This window comes from Macaca nemestrina, chromosome 2 (assembly GCF_043159975.1).
Source record: "Macaca nemestrina isolate mMacNem1 chromosome 2, mMacNem.hap1, whole genome shotgun sequence".
Lineage (NCBI taxonomy): Eukaryota > Metazoa > Chordata > Mammalia > Primates > Cercopithecidae > Macaca > Macaca nemestrina.
Genome location: NC_092126.1, coordinates 56,904,130 through 56,926,113, shown reverse-complemented (window position 1 = coordinate 56,926,113; position 21,984 = coordinate 56,904,130). Strand labels below are relative to the sequence as shown.

The following is a 21,984-nucleotide window of genomic DNA, read 5'->3' as shown; positions in this document are numbered from 1 at the left end:
AATGGCTAAAATATAGCAGGGTGTAAGCACAAAGAAAGACTCTCTGTAACAGTAAGACTGAAAATAATCCTAATGCTCATATAGATAGGGGGCTGAATGAATAAATTACTGCACAGTCACTTGCTGGAGAAAGGAGTAAAACATCTCTATAAACTACTATGGAGTAACCTCTAATGTATGTTGTTACGTGAATAAAGAGGTTGAGAAAAATAAGTAGAATATGCTTTCATTTATCTAACAAAGGGAGGGGAATACATATACATAAACATATGCATATGCTTATTATAAAAAACAAAGAAAAACAACTTATTTAAGAGTATCTATACGGGAAGGGAATAGGATAGAGGGGACGGAAATAGAAATTAGACTTCCTTTTTCATGTTTTAAGCTTAATTGAGGTATAATTGATATATGTAAAAGAACCTATTAATATGTACACTTTGATAAATTTGGACTGTCTATGGGCTTTGAATATATCTAGTTTTACAGAGAAAAGCTTGGATTTTTTTTCTGGCTATCTACTGAAACAGCCTAAAACCACTCAGCAATGAGCACCCCTGGTACTCACTGAAGTTTTAAAATACCACTTCATCTCAAAAGACACCAGAGCTCTTTGGGGAAATGGCTGATTCCAGGCCTGGAGCAGGAATTGTAAAACATAATCCTTTAACATCTTAAAATGTCATATAGCAAGAATATAACCAAAAAATATTAAGATCAAAGATGAAACAATTTGAGCATTAATAAATAGAATAAGGTGAACTTTACCACTTGAGTATATGAACAGATGGATGTACCTTTCCCTTTATAGAAATATTTCGGCTAATAAATGAATAAAGAACGATAAATTAGAGTAACACTGTTTTGCAATCCTTAATGAATTAATGGATCTGGTACTGATTACCACCCATACATTATGTGCTTCGTGGGAAATTCTACAGAACAAATGACCTGATTTCTTCAACAAATAATTCCAAGGAAAAAAAACATAAAAATGAATGAGGAAAGTTTTTTAATGTGCAGACATGCTATAATCTCTAGGATAGAGGTAAAAAAAAAAAAAAAAGTAAGGGGCAGAGCAGTGTTTATAGTATGGTAAGATTTAAGTAAAAACAAGAAAAGAATATATATATACACATATTTTTTCTTACATAATCATAAAGTATTACTAAAAAGATATACAAGAAAGCAAATGTTGACTGTGGTTGTGTTTCAGGTGGCCAGGGAACAGTATATGAATGACATTTTACTATAGGATCTTTTGTATTTTTGGAATTTTAAAACATGTGAATCTATTACTTGCACACACAAAAATTAAATAGAATAAAATCATAAAAGCATCATCATAAGTATGACCACAATGGTGTAGTTATGTAAGAAAATAAACTTATTCATAAGAGCTGAATAGTGAAGCATTTATAAGTAAAACATCCTATGTATATAGTTGGAAAAATTTAAGCAAAAATCATTGATAAGTAAATATGGAAAATTTTAACAACTGCTAAACATAAGTTTTGAATGAATAAAAGTTTATTATATGATTTTATCTACTTTTCATGACGAAAAGTAAAGCAAAAAATCTTAAATATAATGAAAATATATATTATTAAATTGTAGCCGGATACTGCCTATAGAAGACTTAAGCCTGAGGCTTACTCTTTCTTTACTGAAATGGATGAATATCACAGACTAGTACCAAACCAAGGCCCTCTCCTTGATGCAATCAGAAATAAAGAGCAAGTGAAGTGGGGAAAGAGAAGGAATAAAGTGACTTCGGACAGCTGTCTGCTGTCACAATTCATTACACACTGAGCATCTGTCTATCCACCAAACTTGAAACATATCTAAAATTTATTTCAAGGAATCAAGACAAAAGCCAATTAAATGAGACTTTATGACCTGAAATGCCTTCCTTTAGAGATAACAAAGTGTCTATTAGTATGCAACTTCTTGGCACGACCAAAGGCAGAGTGCAGCGCACTTACTTTTTGCTTGCCTCACAGACGTCTGTAATATTGGAGAAAAGATGGTGCCTCTCGGTTTTAGTCATTGTATCACTCAGTTCTTTAGAATTTTTAAACATTCGTATCAAGATCTCCAAGCTGAGTAGATATGAATGTTCAGAGGATATGACTTCAAAGATAGCCTGGTAAGAAGGACAAATAATTGTATTATTAATTATTTTAATTAAAGAACTAAATATAGCTGTCATAATTTTGCTATAAGAATAACAAGATATTCCACTTTTCAAGCATAATATCTTGGAAAGTACAAAAAGAGAAGCATTAAAGAAACAACATCACCAAACTACTCTCTTTACATAATACACATTTACCCAAATCTTAAAAAATAATCACTATCTGTAAATACGAAAAAAATGAAAGCATGTGGATGACTTGACATCACATCCTGAGGTCAAGCCTTTGCCAAGGGGTAGACTCTACAGAAGGAAGCTAGAGCATGTCATAAAATCTCAGTGTGACATTCATTAACCTTTGGGGTCATCTCCTCCAGTCCTGCTTTCAAAGCATGCTGCTTTAGGGAAAGTAAGGATTTATGGTCCTCTCTTGAGACTCGGAGAAAATTTCTCACACCTTCCTTCCCTTCCCTCTTGTGTGTCATGCTCTTCCTCTCTCTACGCTTAATCTAATTTCAGTCAATAACAGCAAATATTCTGGTAGGACTGTGTCTACCCTCAAAAGGTTCTTATCAGCCACAGGAATTCTTTTATATAAACTCATACAATTGAAAGTAATTCCATCTGTTCAACAAGTCACACTCTCCACTCTCATCAGTGTCTCAAGAAGGAGCAAAGGACTCTCTGCAGAGACTCTCAGAGGCAGGCACACGGTGGTTTTCCTGATAAGTGCTAACGATGAAATACCAACCCACATATGTGGATAAGACTCCAACGCCCTGTGTAAGGAATTCATCTAGATCCTTAACAAAATCAAATTCAGATCCTCTAAAAAGGGACATAGGGAAAATGCAGGCCTAAGATTCACAGACTTCCTGGAAAGCTCCCTGGTAATGCCGCCTTCATCACCCTGATCTCCAGGGCTCCACCCCTTCAAGTCCTTGCCCCAAAGAGCAGAGGGTACTGTGCTGGGTGGGAGCAGGAAAGGCACAAGCAGGTGCTGATGGGTGCTCTATATTTTAGAAATCAGGTTAGAAGTGCTAATCTCAGGGTTCACCTCCACTTTTAACTTCTGTAAGGTTTAGGGACTTGGGTCTTACTTAAATGTGCTAATCTAGCCTCAGCTGTGTTTCATGAAATTAAGTGATTTAACTATCTGAAGAGTAAAGAGTTAAAAAATGTTAAGAGTCTCATTTAACCTGTATGTTGTGTAATTTTTTCAATCAATACAATAACCCCCAAAAACTATACACAAAGCAAATTAAAGAAAAAATTACCTTCTGGACCATAAATAATGGATTTCAGGTGTTGATGTATATGATGCCTTGGAATGACTTAAAATATTTGCAACAGCAAAGACATTTTTCACTTCTTCAATGCTGAACTATGCTAATTTATTAATGTGATTAAGTGTTGAGGGTTTTGAGAACCAAAAATTAATACTGCTGAATTCAACATTTTATATAATTTATTTTAATTTGTTTTTGAAGGGCATAAACTAATTAATAAAACCTTTGTTATCTCCAAAGGAAAACATTTAGGGTTATAAAGTCTCATTCATTTGGCTTTTGTCTTGATTCCTTGAAATAAATTTTGAGGTATGTTTCAAGTTTGGTGGACAGACAGATGTTCAGTGTATAATGAATTGTGACAGGAGACAGCTATCTGAAGTCATTTCATTCCTTCTTTTCCCCCACTCTGCTCAGTCTTTACTTCTGATTACATCAAGGAGAGAGTGTGTAATCTAATCCAAATATCCAAACTGGGCAAAAAGACATAATGAACTATTTATAACAGATCACAGGAAACGGTAAATAATTGGTAGTTTATTATAATACATTTAATAAAATAATTGCTAAAATATACTGCAATAATACTATCAACTCTTTAACAGCAAATTAGGTTAGACCTGTTATATATAGCAGGTAGAAATAGCTATATAGGAATAGAAAGTCTGAATAAATATTTTCAGAATATGATAGAAATAGGCAAGGTTTAAATATATAAGGTTTAAAAGAACAGAAGTGTTCAAATGGGATTAATACCTTGGAGGAGCTTTTAAATTTAGCCACAAGGAGAGGGAAACGTTTTTACGTCACAATGCTAACAGTGAAGGAAAAAGTCCCATCTACCGTCCAGCATTGGAAAAATAGATAAAAAATCTTTAAAGGTGGTGTTCATAGAAGAGAATACTATATGATGATTGAAATGAATGATCTAGATTCATATGCATTAACATGAATAATCTCAAAAATAATGTTGAGTGTAAAAAACAAATAATCAAAAAATATGCACAGAATAATATCATACCTATATATTTTCACACACATGCACAAAAAAATATGTGTGTGTAGGTTATACATAATTTTAAAACACAGGCTGGAAGTATACATACCAGTTGTTGTCTCTGGGGAGGAAAGGAAAGAAATGGGACTAAGGAAGAGAATGCAGGCCTTCTACACTATCAGTTTTATGTTCTTTTTAAAAAAGGAGAAAAATTACAATTGTTATACATTTGTTAATTCTCAGTGGATAGGTACATCAAAGTTCTATGTTATTACTTTTTTAAAACTTGGAAAAATGGCACTATACTGCACCCTTAAATTTTGCTTTATTCTTAATGTCAACCAAAAAAAAAAAAAAAGGGACATCCTTGTGTCCTTTGTGGAATCAATTTATATGCATGCATATGCACTGACATACACACACGTGCACACACTAATATGCATGAAGCAAGAGGAAAACACTTTGAAAGCTTCACAATATTATTACAATATGCAGTTTTCTCAAATTGCATTGATTTAAACTTCAAGTTGTAAAACTCCATTATTAACTTGTTTTTACTAAATAAACTTTTTATTTTGGTAAAATTTTAAATTTATAGAAAACTTGCAAAGAGTGTTCAGAGCCCCCTGTATGCTTCATCCAGCTTTCCCTAACCTAGGGTATCTTACATAAATAGGCTCCATTTATCTACAGACTAATGTGACCATCAGTTTTTCCATAAACATCCTTTTTCAGTTCTAGGATCCAACGTTGGTTTCATTCTTTATCATATTTCTCTCAGTTTAAATACCTGAACTAGGGACTTTGTTGTTTAAAATCAAATGATGTTGAGTGATATTGAGATATTTAAAATTTTTTTCTTTTCTGGGGGCTTATGTGTAGCTTTACTTTAAAATGATCACTTACTGCTTGTGTTAAACAAATACAATTTTCAAAGGACAACACTGAACAAGTGCACACAAAAAGTGAAAACACAAAAGAGCAGAGACTGACACGCACACTCCAGAGCTCTAAAGCAGCTGCTCGATAGAAACATACCTCTTGTCTCTTTCTTTCCTCTTGGCTTACTGTCTGAGATAATCCATTTCTTTTCACCTAGGAGAAAAAGCAAAGTAGAGTTGACTCATTTATCAATACTTTAAAAGTTTCCTTATTATTCAAGGCATAACTCTACGCCCTTCAAAAATGAATTAAGATAAACTATACAAAATGTTGAATTCATCAAATTATTATTAATTAATCAGCAATTATTTACTAAATATTTATAGTGTGCCAAAAAATATACTAAGCATTTTACACCCTTTTTCCCATTGAATCCTCATACAAACTCTAGAAAGCCGATACTGTTCTTTTCCCCATTTCACAGATGGGGGTAACAACTGAGGCTTAGGATCCAAGAGCACGTAGCTAATAGGTAACGAGGCCAGGATCTGCATCGATGCCAGTCCAATTCCAGGGCTAATGCTTTTAGTCAACATTATTGGTTAGGGACCCCCTACTTTATATGAAAGGCACCCCATTTTAAGGGTTGGGCTAGCATCACTAAGACCCCTTCTAATACCAAGTCTGTACCAGTTTTCATGTGTTTTTTTTTGTCCACATATGTCTTGGAATGTTCTTAGCTTTACCCACCATCCTGACCCTGGGTCAGCCTGTCAGCAAGAATTCATGGTTAAAAAGGATTCTTTACACATTTTAATAAGGGAGGAGACTGGCCAGAAGAATGTAACCCTTCAGAGCTGCTCCCTTTGGTTAACCCTGACGAGGAATTTCACAGGATTTCCTGCATGACCTAAAGCCCGGCAGATAGATATACAGGTGTCATGCCCACAATCTCTGCAGGTGAGGTCACCAGCAAGACTTTCCATGCCAGTGGCATCTCCGCCCAAATGGGGTTCAGACCCAAAAAATCTTGAGAAGAGAATGAAAAACCTGGGCTTAAAGACCTACACAGATGACAGCTAGTTTACTGTGGAATTAAGAGTACTTTGTCCGATCAACAGAGAGGGTAAACCCACAACTAAAGTACTTGCTCCTTTGAAGGGAAAGAGAAGGTAGTTTTGACAAAGATAAAGCATTAATATACAGAATTATAATCTTTCACTAATACTAACATGACAGATAGTAAAATATTCCTTTAATAAAAAAGCCATCAGTAAGGAACTAGCAAAACTATGGTGCTAGAAAAAGACATTCCGGGCAGCATTCTTGTATTCTGATTAAGAAAACTGAAGGGTCGCACATTTGGGGAGCCTGAAAGTTCCCTCTAAGTTATGACAAAGCAGCTCCTCATTGCTGGCTGCCAGGCTGCTGCTCCCGGGCCTGTGCTCCCGTCTCCATCCTTCTATGCCCTGTAACAGAACAGGCTCTCCAGATTCTTCCTCCGAGGCCCAGAAGAGTCATTTTGTCCACCTGAGGCATCATTCCACAGTCAACTCCAAATTAAGTAGCACCATACAGCAGGTGTCTGGAGTAGAAGGTCATGAACAGGCAAGAAGATTTCAGAGACTGATCAAGGTGGAGAGATGAAGCCCAGGAGGGGAGAGAATGATCTGAAAAGAGGAAGAATGATTTGAAAAGGGGACCCCAAGAAGACTGAGAGAGAGCAGAGAAGAGACAATCAGGGGAGAATGAGAATGTAGGTGAATAACATCAAATGGAAGTAAGGAAGAAAGAAAAGCAGAGAGGAAAGGAGGGAAGAAGAATGGAAAAGGAAGAAAAGAAGGGGAAAGAATGTGTACAAAGTTTTTAATAGGAAATACCTCTGAAAATTCTCAAATTCAGAAACAGTGACCTTATCTGTAAACTTAAGTAAAAATCACTTGATGTTCCAGGCTTTTTTAGCATGAAAAACATACGTTTATACCTACAGTCTTAACATATACATCCTTTTTGAAGTTTACCAATTTTTGCTAAGAGAATCTAAAGTATTGTCAAATTTATCACATTTCTTCAAGTGTTTCTATTGTCTCCATTTGTAGGCAAGAAAATATAATATACCAGCTTTTAAAACCTACGAGTCTTACTTGATACATAAGGTGAAGGAAATTAAAATTGTACAGGCTCCTTTTTCTTATTTATTTATTTATCGAGACAGAATCTCACTCTGTTGCTCAGGCTGGAGTGCAGTGGCGCTATGTCAGCTCACTGCAACCTCCACCTTCCAGGTTCAAGCAATTCTCCTGCCTCAGCCTCCTGAGGATGAGGAGCTGAGATTACAGGTGTGCACCACGGTGCCTGGCTAATATTTGTATTTTTAGTGGAGAGGGGGTTTCACCATATTGACCAGGCTGGTCTGGAACTCCTGACCTCAGGTGATCCGCTCACCTCGGCCTTCCAAAGTGCTGGGATTAGAGACGTGAGCCACCGCGTCTGGCTTCATTTTTAAAATATACATTTCATACCAGCTTCAGCTAGGTACAAATGGGAAGACGTAGACAGCCAAAGCAATACTCCTTTAAACACACAGACAGCCAAAGCAACCTCATTTGAACTTTCTTATTCCTCACTGGTTTAAATTTCTTATTTAAATATATCATCGACAAGTAGAACTGCAAAAGTAGTTTTTAACAAAGCAGTAAGAACTGGATTTAATGTGAGGTTCTTGATTTTGTATAATCCAGCCAATTCATAAAACTGTTCAAATCTGTGGATTCTGAATTTTAAAGAGAATATATGAACATATGTCAATACCTTCAACATTTTAAGTAGATAGAAAATAATTCAAATAAAATGACAGTGAACAATACTACAGTTTTGACATGTTAAAAATATGAGCATATATCTGTGCCTTATTAAGACAGTGAATGCACAGAACTCGCTAATGTTATAATAGTTTTAAATTCATAATTACAAATTTACTGTATAATGGATGCTGAAATTCTTGACCTGTGATCTTTATAACTGAAAAATTTTACATGTCAAAATGAGATAGAAATTAATAATTCACTAAACCTAATAAAGAACACTAAAAGATATTTCTTCTATGGATATGATACTGTCTAGTTAGACCCAAAACATAGGTTATGAAATTTGTAAACGGGTAAGCTCCCAAAGTATAGATCCAAAAGGTAATTATTAGACACTCCATCTAAAATCATGCCGGTTTCCCTTTTGATACCTTGTGCTATGGTCTGAATGTTTGTGGTCTCCCAAATTCATATATTGGAATCCTAACCCCTAAGGTGATGGTATTAGGAGGTGGAGCCTTTCAGGAAGTGATTAAGCTTTGCCCCATGAATGGGATTAATACCCTTTAAAATAGGCCCCAGAGAAACCCCTAACCCTTCTACCATGTGAAGAGGTAGCAAGAAGGCACTAAGTGCCAGAAAGCAGCCCCTTGCCAAACACCAAATCTGCCCTGATTTGGGGCTTTCCAGCCTCCAATACTGTGAGAAATAAATTTCTGTTGTTTATAAGCTACCCAATTTATGCTATTTTGTTATGGCAGCCCAAACTAAAGTACCTTGCAGGTCTGAGCTTCTCAGATAAATACCCTAAGAAGGAACAGACAAGCTTTAGACTGTGAGTCCATTATTACACTCGTTCCAGTTACGCTAAGCATCTCCACCTTGCAGCGAAATGTGTAAAAGAACTATAAACTCTGTGTAATATTTATTGGTCTTTGACTCCACTAACTGGAATAGGTTATGAGCCAAGTTCTCTAAGCCCCAAATAGATCCTCAAATTGTCATTTACACAGAACTTATCTATGGATCTAGCCAGTCCTACAGCTGTGGAGAGAACCAAGATTAGCACCAGTCCCTTAACTGATCAGATAATCATTTTCTGTGAAGTAAAGAGGGATATTTACGTTCTGACACCCTCTTTGTTCTCAGACCCTCCATGACTTGACACTGTTTCTAGATGAATGTGCATTCCTTCTATTTTTGACCACCAGCTAGGGAAAACAGATGGGAAGACTCCAAAAGCCTCACCAACCAAAAAGACTCAAAAATGTAGCCAGTTAAAAATTACATTAGATTTACAATCCAAGATCACTCTGTCTCCATAAAGCACTAATTTATACTGAACACCCATTTGAGCTAAGACTCAATGGACTTTACTCATTTGCTGAAAATAAGTTTGTTTTTCATGTCCATTGGTGATTCTCTATTTACAGACTTCCTTTCTCAAGAGCTCAAATGGGAAGGGATTTCAAAGTGAAATTATACCACAGGACACAATCACTTTCAGGTCCTTTCTACAGACTTAATGCAACCTGAGTAGTCCCTGAATTATAAATGAGCTAGAGTTCTTTCACTGTAAATAACATGGGAACAGCAGCAGTTTGAGAGTATGCTTGAAATCCCTAAAATGAAAAATCTGCCAGAGTCCAGAAAGAGTGTCCTCTGTAACCAGACCCAACAGGCTCTCTTTAACCCCACTACATCCACAAGGAAAGGTTCTAAGACATCACTCTACCTAACTAGGTGCTGCCACAGAACACAAATTTCAAAGGGCCAGAGATTTGCATAACCAAACACTACATATGAGGTCAAGATGGGTCATCTTTTTGGGAAGTGGTGGGTTATCAGAAAGGGAGAATGCTTTTTTTAAGAAAAGAAAAAGTAGAAGGATAATAGCACATATCATAAAATCATATGCTTTATTTAAAAATGCATCAGGTAATATGCCAATGACCTCCAAATTTATTTGTTCAGAAAGCTGATCTCTCTGATGTCCTGTTGTTAAGCTTAATTCTGCAATCCTCAAAAAAGTGTTTGGATCTCAAGAAATAGCAAGTACTCAGCCTCAAGCAGACAACATCGAGTTTGATAAAATAATGGAAAACTCAGATAAAGCAGGCCAGGACATTTGCTCCTCTATGGCCTGCATCACCATCTACAGACAGAGCCAGGATTCCTGAATGAACCCAAATTATTTCAATACAGACATGAAGCTGAGAATACAAACTACAGATAAGTAATTAAATGCACAAGAATGAACTGTTGTGCTTCGTACATTTAGGAGATAAACACGCATTACTTCATTTGCAGCCAGCACTCACTAGCTTGCTACCCATGTCAATTCCTGATTCAGAGTTCTGGTTGGTTCTTAATTTATTTCTCAAACTACCATTATATCAAATGTTTACCATGAACCAAGTACTGTTCCTTCCATGCATCTAAACCCTATAACAATTCTGTGAGGAAGGCATTACTATCCCTAGTTTACAAATAAAGAACGGAGACACAGAAAAGTTATGTCATTCACCCTAATAAGTGGAAAGCTGAGATTCAAACTTGGGTCTGCCTGTCCACCCCCAAAGCCTGAGCTCTTCATCGTTGTAGCACACTGCCTTCTAAAACTTCAGAGTTTTTAAAGAGCTGTCCAAGCTACTCTTCTCCTAAATTAAGTTCCTCCCCCTGAATGCCCCAGAAACAACATCTCTCATTGGCTTCCTGGCTTCTGCTGCAGTGAAAGCTAAGCTGTCAGCAGGGCTCCCTGGTCATTTAACTTGTTGATTAATCCTGACATTTCTACCACCAAACAAATTCCTCTCTTTTACTTGTGGCTCTCTCTAACTTGCATTCCCTGCTGTGGGTTACTGAGCCTGGACCAAAATGTATTCTCTATCCCCCAAATGAACAAGAGATCCAGTTCTCATGTATCTATCAGCTAAATTAAGAAGAGAAAATGAGGTTAACAAATACATGAAAAGCTAATGACACAGAATTAGCAAGGATGAAAGGGAATAAATTCAGGGTAAAGGGCAATTCTATAATTTAACCAAAGATTATCAATTTTTAAACGTGCACTATTTAATAAAATACTGGGGAATAGACCAGACTTTAGCAGTGGTTAACAGCTGAGGAGTTGGGAATGGTGGTAAAGTTAAGCAGCTTTCAATCTTAACTCTTACGCTTATTTTTTTTAATAAGGAGAATGTAATTCTTTTACTTCAGTAGTTCAAAAATAATTATTCTTAAAAACTTAATCAGCTTTAAATTTTGAATTTTAAATTGAAAAATTAGAAACAAACACATATAGATTAACAACAGGAAATTGGTTAAAAGAGTTAAACATCCACTTATTTGAGGAACCAGTATGCGGGCTTTAAAAAGGTTGTTGTAGAAGAATATTTAATGACATGGAAGGTCATTCATAACACTGTTAAAAAAAAAAGGTGATAAAACAGCAGGCTTAATAACATGAAAAGATATTTACAACATTAAGAGAAAAAAGTGACAAAACTATTACCACATTATTGATTTTTGCATAAAAGACAACCCCTCTCTATATATATTTTTAAAACTGAAAAGTTATACACAAAAATGTTAATAGTGATTGAATAGAAAGAGATAGTTCGATTTTTTTTATTTTTATTTATTGGTACTTTCTGATTTTTCTGTACAAATACGTCTTGGCTTTGCAATTAAAGCAACACTTTGAATAACAAAAACTAAAATACTACTTCAACATCCTCTCCCAAAAAAGAAAGAAAACTAGAGTAGGGCAGACAAGTAGAACTGTTCAAGGGTGCCAATAAATACCTCTATTTCTTTGTTGCTGCCCCAAAGAGAAACTAGAGAAAGGAGAGATGACCACCTGTAGATAAAAGAAATGAGAAGCTAAGGTAAAGGGAGGCAGTAAGAAAGAAAGATTTTAATCAAGTCCAAACTGAGCAATGGCTTATGAGACAGTGCTGAAAATGAGTGATGACAGGCTGATCTGCAAGCATGAGAGATAAAGGAGGAAAGGCCTGTTAAGAGTCTGTGTAACTGAGAATGACGCCACTTACACATAGTGAAGGTATGAGTCAAGGGGTTAAGGAAAGTAGAACAGATCTGAGGTTCCTCTCTTGCAGAAGAAAAGAATACCTGTTTCTAAAGATGATGCCAACATATTAGTTGCTATTTTATTTTTGTTTGCTAATTTTGTAAAATGACAAGTGGATAGGAATGACAAACTCCAAAATAATAAGCTACTTAGAACAACAGCAACAGTGAATTTCTGAGGTTTTGCAATAAAAATCTAACCTGAGCAAAATCTGTTTCTGAAAAATGGATAATAGAGTAAACTGATGCTTTGCATTAGATGTACAAAGCAGAGTGGTTTCTTTGGACAGGAATTATCTTATTGTACGGAGTTCTGAGAAACAGACACAGAATTCCTATCTCTCTTCTTCCCTTTGCTACGATCAAGCTTTATTGGCCAGGCACAACGACTCACGCCTGTAATCCCAGCACTTTGGGAGGCCGAGGCAAGTGGATCACGGGAGGCCAGGAGTTCGAGACCAGCCAGGCCAACATGGTGAAATCCTGTTTCCTGTGTCTACCAAAAAGAAAAAAAAAAAAGAAAAAAGAAAAAGCTTTGTTCAAGTGATTTATACCTTCATTACTTTTATTTTCTACTCTTCTGCCAAATTAGCCCTACTAGTTTAAGTCACATCCTACAGACAAAACTTTTCTCACCTTCACTTCACTGCTTTCTGTGATTCCAACTGTGTCTTTCACTTTGGCATTCTGTCCTACATCCTTTCAAAATATCATTTAGACATTTCATTTGTATTGTCTTCTGCTCTAGGTTCGAAGCACCTAGAGGGTAGGCTGGGTTTTAGCCTTGTTTTGTTTGCCTCATTCACTACAATGCAGTGGAAAACAATTAATTTTGGAGTCAGATATTAGCACTGTTCAAATTATAAGTTATAAACTGTCAGTGAATGCAAAATAAAGTCTTATGGTAAAGTGATCGTTATCTATTTAAATGTAACAAACAGAAAAAAAATTAAAATACTATAGTACACTGCAAGCAGAAGTATAAAGTAACTCCTGCCTTGTAAAATTTCTTTGAGATATATACACACATACACATGTACAAACATATACGTTCAGACACACATACTGGTTTACAAGGCAGAACATATTTCTTATCATGTTAAGTGGCTGATAAAGACCATGGTTACAATGTCCACTCTATGATGTATAAATTCACACTAGACAAAAGTCAGTCAGTCATGTTGTTTAACACTCCCATGGACCTCTATAAGAAAAACCATTCTACTTGCAGCCTCTGCAAAAGAAGCGGCCCCAAGGGACCACATTTTGTGCCGCAGTACATCATGGAAGCCAACCAAAGCTGACTGGAGCAGAGTTCGTTAAGCACCTGGCTAAATGACAATACATGTTCTAGTGACCTATTAAGTGGGGACAAAGTAGCTGAGCCAATATAATCCCCTCTCTCTCAAGGAACTAAACTGGGCAACTAAACTGTGTCACTCACTTTGGCATTCTGGCCTACATCCTTTCAAAAATACATTGGAAGCTGAAAGAGTGACTTGAGGGCAGGACGGGGCTGTTAACACAGCCTCAAGTGTAAGTTACAAGAACTCAGAGGCCTGGCATTGTGACTCATGCCTGTAATCCCAGCACTTTGGGAGGTCAAGACGAGCACATAACCTGGGCTTAGGAATTCGAGACCAGCCTGACCAACATGACAAAACCCTGTCGCTATTAAAAATACAAAAATTAGCCCGGCATGGTGGCGGGCACCTGTAATCCTAGCTCCTCAGGAGGCTGAGGCAGGAGAATCACTTACAGGAGGTGGACGTTGTAGTGAACTGACATCGTGCCACTGCACTCAAGCCTGGGCAACTGTCTCAAAAAAAAAAAAAAAAAGAACTCAGAAACTGAGTATGCTGGAGCTTTCAGGAAAAAGACAAGCATAGTAAAAAGGGAAAATAAGCCAATTCATGAGAAGAGAAAAGAGTCCACAGGCAGAGTTGCAGTCACATTATTGGCTGAGCACCTGGGAGAAATATAGTTCCTGCTCTTGCAGAGCCCAAGGTACATGTATCCATTTTTTGAGGTCACTGCAGAGGCTGTTCCAAGTAATCTCAAGACCTTAACCAGCAGCAGCATTTAACATCCTAGCCTCTCAGCTGACTTGTTACAATGTAAAGAATTTGTACTTACCCTCGTGGCATTGTCCTGGGGACTACATAAACTGTATCTGAAATTACCTAACACAATCCTGGTACACAATAAGTCTCCTGCCAATATTTGGTCAGTAATTTAACTGCATGTAAATAAATCAATACTGTGATGATCCCAGAGCTAACAGCTATTCTGCAACTCAGTCTGCTCATTCAGAGACTTTGGACCCGTGTGGATATAAGGGCTCCCCGTGGCCCAGGTGGGCACGCAACAATCAGACTCCTTTGCACTCCACTACCAGAAGCAGGGTTTCTAACCATGCAAAGTACAAATTGCTCCATTTTTGTATTATTACATTTGGATAGGCTTATTCTCTACAAAGAGGGAAATAATCTGCGATTTTATTTTAGTGTCAATAATACTTCCTGCTGCAGAAGTTGTCCACTGACTGTATAGTTCTCATCTCCTCAAAATAATAGAAATATAGATAATAAACATCCTAATATTAAGATATTAGAGTACAGGCTAATAATCTAGAGAATCAACAGGCTATATGTGCTCCAGATAAACCCACAAAATTTGAGTAACAAATTTTTAAGGATTTATTCCATATTTAAAGATTCACTAGTAATTTTGAAGGTGACAATATTCTCCAGTCATCATGGAGACCAGCCACTGTGTGGATGTGGCCCTGAGAAATAGCCCCGTCTTTGGACTGAGGAAGGAGACCCCACAAGAGGATACATTAAGCACAACAGGGCAAATACAAGAATCCCACAGATAAGTCTGCAATCCAAAGTCAGTATGAGAAAGCCTTTCTACGCAGTTATTCAGAACTCCTCAACATCCCTGAGTCTTCTCTTCTATCTAATTATGCTGTATTGCTACAGACTGCTATTATTCTTGAATGTATCCCTTCCACCTCCCCAAAAGAAACAGCTAGTTGAGAATAAGTCCACAATTTAATTTGATTTCACAGTAAGCAATAACTTGGAAGTCATCAGAGTACATGATATACTTAAAAGTACAAGATTGATAAAACCATCACATGAGTGCAGGTAAGAGAAGAGGCCCAAGGATGAGCTCAGGGACCCTTCAACATTTAGAGAACAGAGGAATGAGGAAAAATCCACAAAGGTGATCAAGACGTTCCAGCTGCACTGGCCTTATCCCAACTCCTCTTACCCACCATCACCCCAAAGGGTCTGTGCACATGACATTTTATCTACCTGGGACTCTTCTATCCTGCCACTCCCCAACTGTGCCCCACCAGCTATCATCCTGGACCCTCCAGACGACAGCTCACGTCACCTCCTCTGACACCTGCTCTCCACTGGCTGCACCTTACCCAGAGAGGTGCTCTTCTCTTGCAGCAGCACCAGTAAGTCCTTCACAGCGTTACCACAATAGTAATTATGCATTTATCTATGGGATGGTTTGATTGCTGACGTCTGTCTTGCCATTCAGGGTGTTTATAAGGACATGAATGCAAGGTGGAGTCTGTTCTTGCTCTATCTCCAAGGCCTGCCATAGAGAGAACTTCATGTGGGGCAGGACTTTGATGAAGACAATGAATTCATCAACCTCTCTCATTGATTTTCTACTCAATGAAATAAGAAGACTCTCTCTATTTGGACCCTGTTGTAGGTTTGCAGTTGAAACATCTGCTTTTGTAGTTATGCCCTTAAGAATTAACTAACCGTGTTTTCATCTCCTCCTACTTTCTTGGAGCACCTGTCATTTCTGATCTCTGCCTACCCTAGGGCAACTGGCGCATACACCGACATATTCCAACACTTCATTGTTCTCTCAGATGAATCAATTTCATAAATATTGGCAGATCTATCACTCAGTTGTCCTTTAATTACTCAGCTCCAACCAGAGTAGTTTTTTCCTCAATCTCTGCCTATATTATTAGGAGTTACATGAAGTTCCAACACTGCAACAATTCAGATACAGAAAAACTTTTTAAAGTGATATTAACAACATGGAAACTATACTCAATACATATAAAGCTACACTAAGGTGCTCCTAGTACTTGGAAATAAAGTCAAGAAAAAGATAGTCTCCAACTAAAACTGAAAAAACAAAACAAAAATTATAAAAAAAATTTACATGTATACATGTATGTATTTTTCTACAGAGAAAGCCTGACTCACAATTTTTATTAGATTCTTAAAGCATGTATGATACTCCCCCAGTAAAGATGACTAAATGCATATCCATCCTATGTATTAATGCAGAGTTATAACACTGTAAATCATGTGTCGATATGAAACGATTTATAAGACACATAGTTCAGAAGAGAAGCAAGCTGTGTAGTATAAATAATCTGTGTATTTACATAAATATGGGTAATCTATATTGTTTCCTTAAATGTATATATGTGGGTTTTCAGAAGAGTATTACCAAATTGAGAGCAGCATATCTATGGAGAAGGGGATAGAGACTGGGGTTGCACAAATGACCAAAACAGCCTTTAGTCTTATCTGAAATGGTCCAATTCTTCTTCCTGTTCTTTTTTTTTGGTTTTTTTTTGAGATGGGGGTCTCACTATGTTGCCCAGGCTGATCTCAAACTCCTGGGCTCAAGAGATCCTCCTGCCTCAGCCTTCCAAAGTTCTGGGATTACAGACGGGACCCACTGCACCTGGTCCAAAATATCTGAATTATTCTCTACATGAAGGACATGTTCTATATGTCTTACATAAGTCAAGTTAATTTTCAGAAACTTTAAGAGGATACCATAATCTAATTATGCATAAAAAGTAAGACTACACACAGAGCCTAGTCCCTGGCTCAAGCTAAGTAGTCCCCACCTTTATCTCTCTTAGCTAGAGTAGTAATTCTAATTAGGGTGTGTCTTAGTCCATTTTGGGGTGCTTAAAACAGAATACCTGAACTTGAGTAATTTATGAAGCAAAGGAATTTATTTCCTACAGTTATAGAGGCTAAGTAGTTCAGGGCTGAGGGGCTACATTTGGTGAGAGCCTTCCTGCCGGTGGGGACACTGAAGAGCCTCGAAGTGGTGCAGGGTATCATATGGCAAGGAAGCTGAGCACGCTAACGAGATAGCTCAGGTCTCTCTTCCTCTTCCTATAAAGCCACCTGTTCCCCTCCCATGATAACTCATTAATCCATTAGCCCAGTAATCTGTGGCTGTTAATCTATTCATGCAGGCAGAGCCCTCATGATCCAATCACTTCTTAAAGGCTCCACCTCTCAATACTGCTATATTAGGAATTAAATTTTCATGTGAGTTTTAGAGGCGACAAATATCCAAACCATGGGTCTCAGGTCTAGGCACATGGGCCTCTATTTCTGTTTACAAGGACACAAGGATTTCAGAAGACCCACAGGCCAACTTAAAAGTGTGGACTAGTATGTGCCTGCAGTTCTAACTGTTTAAACTATAATGTGAGCTAAATGGGAGCCAGCCATAAAAAGTGAAAATAATTTTCCATATCTTACACACACAAAAAATGGTAAAAGGTTTTAGTCACCATCTAAAGTAAAAAAAATAGTATTTTGAGACTGCTGCATTGCCAAACTGTAAATGAAAAATCATAAAACTGCAAAAATTACTATTTTAAGCAACAAGTCACAAACAACTGAAAATTCAGACAAATGTAAAAATTTAGGGAAAAGAATAAGTTTAAATCCATTCAGCATTTCTGCAAACAGAATGACTTTCAGGTATATTACATTTGTTGAGCTCTGATTTGTACTAGAAAATAGTATGTCTTTCACAATAAGCACAGTGTAAATTCTAAAATAAGAAGTCCCATCACATCAAACTACTAAGATGCCAAAGTGTCTGCTCTATTTTCAATGGAATAAAACGATATTTATAATAACATTCCTGCTTTTCAAATCTTCCTTTCTCATCCTGCAATTCCAGAAAGTCTCCCACAGGTACACTATGCATGCCTTAAGAGCTGAGCCCAGAACCAAAGACTGAGGTCTGAATTCTAGATCTCCCATTGCACTGTTAGCCACACTAAGCACAGAGCTGAAAAATACTTTAATTAAAATACTTTAGTTAAAACACTTTCATTAAAATTAAAATACTTTAGTTAAAATACTTCAATTAAAATTAGAATACTTTAAGAAGTCAAACCATTTCTGACTACAGAGTTCAAAATTTTTAAGCAAACTGAAGAAACATTCCAATGACAAGATTACTGATGAAGCCACATGTCAGCAAATACAAAAGACGAGCGCAGTAGAGGATGACTCTATTAGGTGCTGAACAGAGAACACCTTTTCCAAAGGTATCTGGCATTTCAAGGTGATGGAAATTACACAAACACACCCCATGGCAAATAAATGGGGTCAGGGCACAGCTGGCAAGTATGGCTTTGGTTCCATCACTGAACCTGACATAACAAACACTGGTGTTGCAATAGTCATTTCTCAGTACATGCACAGTACATGATCTTGGAGATGTGGAGGGGGTATGGAAAAGCAAAAACTCCAGTCAAAATATATCTAAAAGGAAAGACACTAAATACTTCCGGGGTCCTACTAATGAATGAACCCTTGGGAAAACCTGCAGTTCCGCTGACTACATACCTGGCATTAACTGTAACAAGTACACAGTGTTCCATCCCTGACTAATACAATCAATATTTTTCTTCAAACCCACATGCTTTTCCCAGAGATCCAAGAACTGCTGGCTTAATGTTTGTGCTGCTGTTTTGAGTGAGGCACTGGGCGATTTACCTGCATGCAGCAGGGTTTTTGTCTCTGAGCAGAGTTCCAGATAATCTCCAGAGGTCAAAACTTACTTTTCAAAGTCATTGAGGTTTCAAAACCTCAAATCCCTTTCACATATGATCAACCCAAACTGGGAACTACAACCATTAACATTATTTCAGGACAAGGGGGATATTACCACTGACCCCACAGAAATTCAAACAACCATCAGGAAACATTGTAAATACTTCTATGCACATAAACTAGAAAATCTAGAAGAAATGGATAAATTCCTGAACACATATACCCTCCCAAGACTGAACTAAGAAGAAATCATATCCCTGAAGAGATCAATCAGGATTTCTGAAATTGAGGCAGGAATAAACAGCGTACCAGCCAAAAGAAGCCCAGGACCAGGCAGATTCATAGCTAAATTTTACCAGATGTAAAAAGAAGAGCTGGTATCATTCCTACTGAAACTGTTCCAAAAAAAAAAAAAAATGGAGAAGAGGAACTCCTCTCTAACTCATTCTATGAGGCCAGCATCATCCTGATACCCAAACCTGGCAGAGATACAACAACAAAAGAAAAAAAACTTGAAGCCAATATCCGTAATGAACATCATGCAAAAATCCTCAACAAAATACGGCAAACCAAATCCAGCAGCACATCAAAAAGCTTATCCACCATGATCAAGTAGGCTTTATCCATGGGATGCAAGGTTGGTTCAACATAAGTGATTTGCACACATAAACAGAACTAAAGACAAAAACCACATGATTATCTCAACAGATACAGAGAAGGCATTTGATAAAATTCAACATTGATTCATGTTAAAAAAAAAAAGCCCTCAATAAACTAGGTATTAAAGGAAAATACCTCAAAATAATAAAAGCGATATATTACAAACCCATCACGACATCATCATACTAAATGTACAAAAGCTGGAAGCATTCCCATTGAAAACCAGCACAAGACAAGGATGCCATCTCTCACCACTCCTATTCAACACAGTTGATATGGTGTGTCTGTGTCCCCACCCAAATCTCATATTGAATTCCCACATGTTGTCGGGGGGACCAGGTGGGAGGTAAGTGAACTAAGGGGGCTGGTCTTTCCTGTGCTGTTCTCAAGATAGTGAATAAGTCTCACCAGATCTGATGGTTTTAAAAATGGGAGCTTCCCTGTACAAGCTCTCTCTTTGCCTACTGCCATCCACATAAGACGTGACTTGCTCCTTTTTGTCTTCCACCATGATTGTGAAGCCTCTCCAGACACATGGGACTGTAAGTCCATTGAACCCTTTTTCCTATATAAATTACCCAGTCTCAGGAATGTCTTTATCAGCAGCATGACAACGGACTAATACAATATTACTGGAAGTCCTAGCCAGGGCAATCTAGGAAGAGAAAGAAAAAGAAAGAAAAAGGGAAGAAAGGAAGGAATGAAAGGAGGAAGGGAGGAAGAGAGGAAGGCAGGAAGGAAGGAAGGAAGGGAGGGAGGGAGGGAGGGAGGCAGGGAGGAAGGGAGGGAGGGTTCAAATAGTAAGAGAGAAAGTCAAACTATCCCTGTCTGCAGATGACATGATCCTATATATGGAAAACCCCATAGTCTCAGCCCAAAATCTTCTTAAGCTGATAAAAAAAACTTTAGCAAAATCTCAGGATACAAAATTGATGTGCAAATATCACTAGCATTCCTACACACCAACAACAGTCAAGCCAAGAGCCAAATCAGGAACAAACTGCCATTCACAATTGCCACAAAAAAATAAGATACCTAGGAATACAGCTAATTAGGGAGGTGAAAGATTTCTACAAGAAGAAGTACCAAATACTGCTCAAAGAAATCAGAGATGACATAAACAAATACACAAATATTACATGTTCATGGATAGGAAGAATTAATATCATTAAAATGGCCATACTGCCCAAAGCAATTTACAGATTCAATGCTATTCTAAACTACCACTGAGATTCTTCACAAACTGGAAAAAACCCATTCTAAAATCCATATGGAACCAAAAAAGAGCCCAAATAACCAAAACAATCCTAAGCGAAAGAATAAAGCCGGAGGCATCACACTACCCAACTTCAAACTGTACTGCAGGGCTACAGTAACCAAACAGCATGATACTGGTACAAAAACAGACACACAGACCAATGGAACAGAAAAAAGGGCCCAGAAATAAGGCTGCACACCTAAAACTATCTGATCTTCTACAAACCTGACAGATCATAGTTGTAGGTGTGCAGCCTTATTTCTTTAGTCCTAATACTCTGATGAGTCTGTGGCTCATTATTCCATTGAGGCTCAGTTAAACAAATGACTATCATTTATTATTCTACTGAGGCCCAACTAAATAAATGCCTCTTACAGTTATAATTCTCCTTTATTCCTAAATGACAACACTACAGTTAAACCTCTCCCAACACCATAAATGGGGAACCGTCCATCACCTGTAGAGTTAAACACTGTCTTACCCGGCATGGTCCAATGAAACCAAAGGAAACATAAACAAACACGCTCAGACAAATTACACCACAGACTGAAGGCTTAAAGATCTTATGTAACAACCATAAATTACTGCAAATTGCTGCACTTCTAAAGTATTTGGCATCATGGATGCTTCTTACAGTCAACTGATAAGGACAGTTTCACCATCCCAGGAGGCAGGCAGGTGTTTGCAATAAAGAGATTTTTTAGAAAATAAAACAATCAACACTAGCTACTGCACATGTGCACTCACTCCCTACCCTCCTTAGCAGGAAGTGAAGGTATATGCCAAACTGAGACCTAACCCACTGCCAGAAAACCCCTTGTCCTATTCTTTCTAGGATTAAGACTTGACTTTAAGAAGTGTTTTGCGTTAAAATGTTACACGCAAAATTAGACCAGGGCTACCTTATGATTTTGATTATTAAAAGTTAAGGATGGAAGAATAATTTTATATATATATATGTATGAATGATGCTAGGTTTAATAT

The 21,984-nt window shown here is 37.3% G+C and overlaps 1 protein-coding gene across 1 annotated transcript in view; it reads right to left on the bottom strand.

The window, feature by feature from the left end:
• LOC105499008 (Rho guanine nucleotide exchange factor 26) overlaps positions 1–21,984 on the bottom strand; it is a 137,720-nt gene that overhangs the window by 103,407 nt on the left and 12,329 nt on the right. Inside the window, exons 5-6 of the mRNA XM_011771393.3 lie at positions 5,462–5,518; positions 1,986–2,146 (exon numbers count right to left, since the gene is read on the bottom strand). Coding sequence (XP_011769695.2) covers positions 1,986–2,146; positions 5,462–5,518 — 218 coding nt within the window. The remainder of the gene's footprint in view (positions 1–1,985; positions 2,147–5,461; positions 5,519–21,984) is intronic.